The 4,763-nt window shown below is 43.2% G+C and overlaps 1 protein-coding gene across 1 annotated transcript in view; it reads left to right on the forward strand.

Moving 5' to 3' along the window:
* Positions 1–4,763, forward strand: part of spred1 (sprouty related EVH1 domain containing 1) — a 32,782-nt gene that overhangs the window by 19,495 nt on the left and 8,524 nt on the right. Inside the window, exon 4 of the mRNA XM_032499547.1 lies at positions 2,602–2,648. Coding sequence (XP_032355438.1) covers positions 2,602–2,648 — 47 coding nt within the window. The remainder of the gene's footprint in view (positions 1–2,601; positions 2,649–4,763) is intronic.

Consider the following 4,763-nt stretch of genomic DNA (forward strand, 5'->3'; position numbering starts at 1 on the left):
GGGGGGAGCAACTTGAGATAGGGGCAGAACTTTAGTCAGAAAAAACTTGACCAGGTTGGGTTTTTGTGCTGCTAAAGTTTGAGGACTGGCTAGTCTAGTCTAAAAAAGGTAGGGTTTGGTCTGTCTGTGTTCAGGATGGCATTTAGACTTATTTTTCTTTCAAGCTAAACTAGATATTACACTTGGGTGGAGCTGTGTTTCTGAGATTAGTTAGCAGCTTTGGGTCCTGATAAACAATATTTTTCAGTACAGTGCCAGAGGTTGCAAAGTCATCCAATTAGCAGGAGAATTGCCAGCTCAGCAATCTGCCACCCAGCCCAATGTTACACAAGAGGCTGGCTGGCTGGCTGGGGAGCTATAATCTCCTTTACTCTCTAGACCTGGGAACCCTGGGGAGCATAGAGGAGGTACAGCAGAACATATCGTAAAGGCTTATCGCTACGAGGCATCAGTTGCCTCTTGCCCACAAGCGCTTATCAGAGATTTGTACTTCCTGGGCAACAACTGTAGGGCTTGCTTTTCAAATAGCTCGGCCTGAATAAATTACTAGTTGGACAACAAGCACCATGATTGTTTTTCACTATTTTCTTTTCATAGACCAAATAATTCATTGAGAAAATAATCTGAATGAAAATAGTTGAAACCCTAGTTCAGCTCACATAACAGGATGAGGGGAGGAAGGTTGAACATCTCTTATAGCTGGTCAGTGGGATTAAACATGTTCCCCTCACCCAGAGGCTGTACGTTGTCTGTCTGCTAGTAAACGCTTCAGCAGGTGATGGTTGGGGAGTCTCTCTCTCTCTCTCTCTCTCTCTCTCTCTCCCTCTCTCTTTCTTCTGCATTCCTGTTGCATTGTTCTGCTGCTGGACTGCTGCGTGAATGTGTGTGTGTGTGTGTGGGGAGGAGAGAATATGTTTTGCCTGTGTGTATGTGTGCACACGTGTTGTATATCGTCTTGCAGTCCTCTGTTGCCATGACAACAGCCGGGCACATGCTCAGGCTGCTTCGCGGCCCAGCACTGCCAGAGTCGTGCGTGCAGGAGCCTCTTTCTCTGTGTAGTGAAAAATGTCACACACACACACACACACACCACACCACACACCACACACACACACACACACACACACACACACACACACACACACACACACACACACACACACACACACACACACACACCACACACACACACACACACACACACCCAACCACCACAACACACACACACCACACACCACAGTAACACCTCTGTATAGCTGTATTCCATCCCTAAATGCAGACAGACTGACTGATGTCTCATTGCTTTAAATGAGGCCTCAGTGATCCTAATTAAGACTTAAATTGTACAAAGAAACTCTTGATGCCCTAGGTACAAACAGTTTCCCTTTCATCCCAGTGGAATGTTTTTTTTCTTCTTTTAAGTTTTTAAACAGTGTTCTCGGGAAAAAAATCATAAAAATCAAATGCTTTTTAAAAAGTGTTTACTTTTTTTTAAGACATGTATTAGTGTTGTGTTTTTACTAAGGCTAAAATGCTATTTTGTTTTGTTATTATATTTTATCATCTATATTTTTCTTCACTTTTGTTCATTCATTCATTACATCTCCAGCCATGCATGGCAGAGAAAACCTTTAACTTGAAGTTGCCTGAATAATAAGACCAAGGATGCAGCATTGAGACAATGAAATTAATGAAAATCAGTACAAAATCTCTTCAGATTCATCATTTTTTAAATCTGATTCTGTATTTAGTCTGTACGTCTAGGTAGTTTCATTAAGGTGCCCACAATGTGAAACATGTCACCATGCTTTATTAGTAGAAAAGGGTTTAACAAAACAACATTTTGTGTAAAAATATCCTCGGGCTACACCATCCACAGTTTTGTTCTCTGTGGTAATGAAAAGCTGTAACATGGTCAGCCTGATACCTGAAACACAAGCTCCGACTCCAGCATCGGCAGACGAGGTGTCTTGGATGCGGAAATGGCACATGGCGTTGCAGCCGAGGTTGGGGTTACATTATTCTAGACATGCATATTTCATTAACATTCTGTTTGCCCCACTGACACAAAGCAGCTTTCATTTGTCCATAAGGCGTCAGTCAGAGCAAAGCAGAAGTCTTGTCCTATTCTGGCCTGACACAAATCAGCACTGTAAATCTGTTGGTTTAAATGTGCTTGGGAGAGGAAATGTCATCCATTGAGAGTGGAGTTGGCTAGAACTGTAGCTGAGGTTTGAAAATAGTACAAGGAAGTGGAACACGATTTCACTGGTGTTCTGCCCCCTAGTGAAGTTCCAAAAACAAGTCTTTCCTTGTACTTGCCAACAAAATATAGGTATCTACGACACTAAAATGTGCTAGATGTGTATGTGCATACAGGCTTTAGAATATACAAAAACATGATGCTAATCAATAATTCCATTGGTGACTGTGTGGGGTTTTAATTATGGTATGAGCCACAGTGCTGATAAATAGATTGTGTGCTGTTGTAAGCCTTCTGTTGCTTATTTAACCGTAACATTACCTGTATTCGATTAAGGGTATACTAAGATCGGGTCAGCCCTCATCTTTTTCCTCTGGGTTCTTTCTTCTCTCTTCCAGGTTGTCGGCCGTTTGGGGAAGGGGATACTCCCGAGGATGGACTACCGGTGAGTGAGAGGTTCTGGCTTAGAGTTTTAGTATGAAGAATATATAATCATGTTTAACATACATTTTGAGGAGTCTTGCTACCTATCGCACATTCACAAACGAAAAAAGAAACATGATTCGTTTTTTATTAAGTATCTTTTTGTTAGTTTTATTACCCAACCTCCCTGAACTATTAAATAGGAGGCAGGTCATAGCTTGAACCTGAGCCATGTGTTTGAGTCCTGACGAGTCCGCTGACAGCTGTCTTTGTTTTCTAACAGTTGTACTTGGAGATTTACAGGTGTTTAACCAGTGCCAGCCAACCCTGAGGTGGAGCTAGGTGTTGGCCAGCAATTGTGCTAGAGCAGGCTTGGCTGTCTCTATCAGTCTAACTTGGTAGCTGTCACTCATGTTACAATCGATGCCAATATAATAACTATTGCCTCAGGAGCTGGTTGTTCAAATGCAGCTCTCAAACTGAATCTTCGTTGACAGGTTGAGAACTGTTAAGGCGCATTATGTTTCAGAGTTGTATATATTGGCCCTGTTCCTGGCATGTGGCATTCTATTGACCATCGACATGTGTGGTTAGGAATGCCGTGTTCTCATTTGCAGGAGAAAGGCAGCAGGTATATAGTTCAAGTCTACACACCCATGTTCATTTGTTTAAGATACCGGGCCTCTTACAGGAATGTCAGTCACCTGTTCTGCTGATTACAAATTAGGTGAAAAGACATTTCCGTGGGAGACAGGGCAATTCTCGTAATGCATACTTACAGCGAGTGACAAGAAGTCATCCAATGCATGCAACAGTCCTGCAATAGATGCTGCTACCTTTGTGAAATATAAAATAAATTACTTTTGCCACTGTTACAGAGGTGTTGATTTTGTTTGTTTGTTTGTGGGGTCAACAAAAGGTACAGCTTTCAAAAATGTACCAAATAATTGAGTCAAAACACAAATAACCAAATCAGTAGCCTCAACAAGTATATATGCAGGGCTGTTGTATTGCATTGTACGGTGTTTATAGTTTTTGCTGACTGTTTATTGAAAATGCCCCTCCCGTTTAACAAGCTTGAACTGGAGCTTTGACACACTGTACCTCCCATGATTTGGTTTTTAGCACTTGTCAGAGGCCTGCCATCACCTTTGACTTGCCCAGTATCTTACATCCTGTATGATGTGGACACGAGGACGAGGGGAGGAGGAGGGAGAGCTGCGTTCCCGTTCCTGTGGCGAAGTTCCTCTTTAAGGAATCAGCCTGAACATACAGGAAATCCAATGGCACCACTGTTGCTAGGCAGCAGGGGGGTGCAGCATGAGGGGGGCAGAAGGGGGTGTTCGCAAGGTTCAGTGAGTGAGCCACCGAGGGTGTCACCATGGTGATTTGGCATCCGAATGTTGCGGTCGGAGACCTGGGCTACACAGAAAGAGAAGTGAACCAGCGGCAAGTGCCGCAGCCAGAGAACTAGCACATACCTGCACGCAAAAAAGGTGTGTAGCTTTATACTCCATCGTAAAGTCAAATCACTGTTCGTACAGATAACCTGATAAAACACGGTCTCAGCTGACACAGGCTCTGAGAGGAATATGGTGTATAGTATAGGATATGGATATATTTAGAACATTCTATGTTCGGGCCTATGGCTTGTATTATTGACGGGCCCCCTTTAGAAGCAAGAGATGGCTCCTGGGGTGACCTTGTTGAGAAAACAGACACCGGTGTTTCATCAGCATGGGAGGTCACCATCAAGCCTTGTTAATTCCTTGATTAGATTCAGACATCTCCAAAAAAAAAAAAAATATATCGTTAAAATTTACTGGAATTCACGATAGCCTTGCATTGTTAAAAGTGTTGACTTGTGTGTGTGTGTGTGTATGTGTGTTTTCAAGACCGTCTTCTCCGCCCACATCCTGCCCACTGAGGCTCAGCACCCACTTGTATGCCCTTCACAAGCTTACCACATTCTTCCTCTCACTCAGACACACACACACACTATGTGCAACATATTTTACCCATAAAACAAAAAAACACCCTTCTCAGCTGTGATGACCCACTGCCAGGAATTATGCAGTACCACCACCGTCCTTCCGCTACTACAAAGAAAAATGTGTTCTATTCCCCCCCCCCCCAC

This window comes from Etheostoma spectabile, chromosome 20 (assembly GCF_008692095.1).
Source record: "Etheostoma spectabile isolate EspeVRDwgs_2016 chromosome 20, UIUC_Espe_1.0, whole genome shotgun sequence".
In the NCBI taxonomy this organism is placed as follows: domain Eukaryota; kingdom Metazoa; phylum Chordata; class Actinopteri; order Perciformes; family Percidae; genus Etheostoma; species Etheostoma spectabile.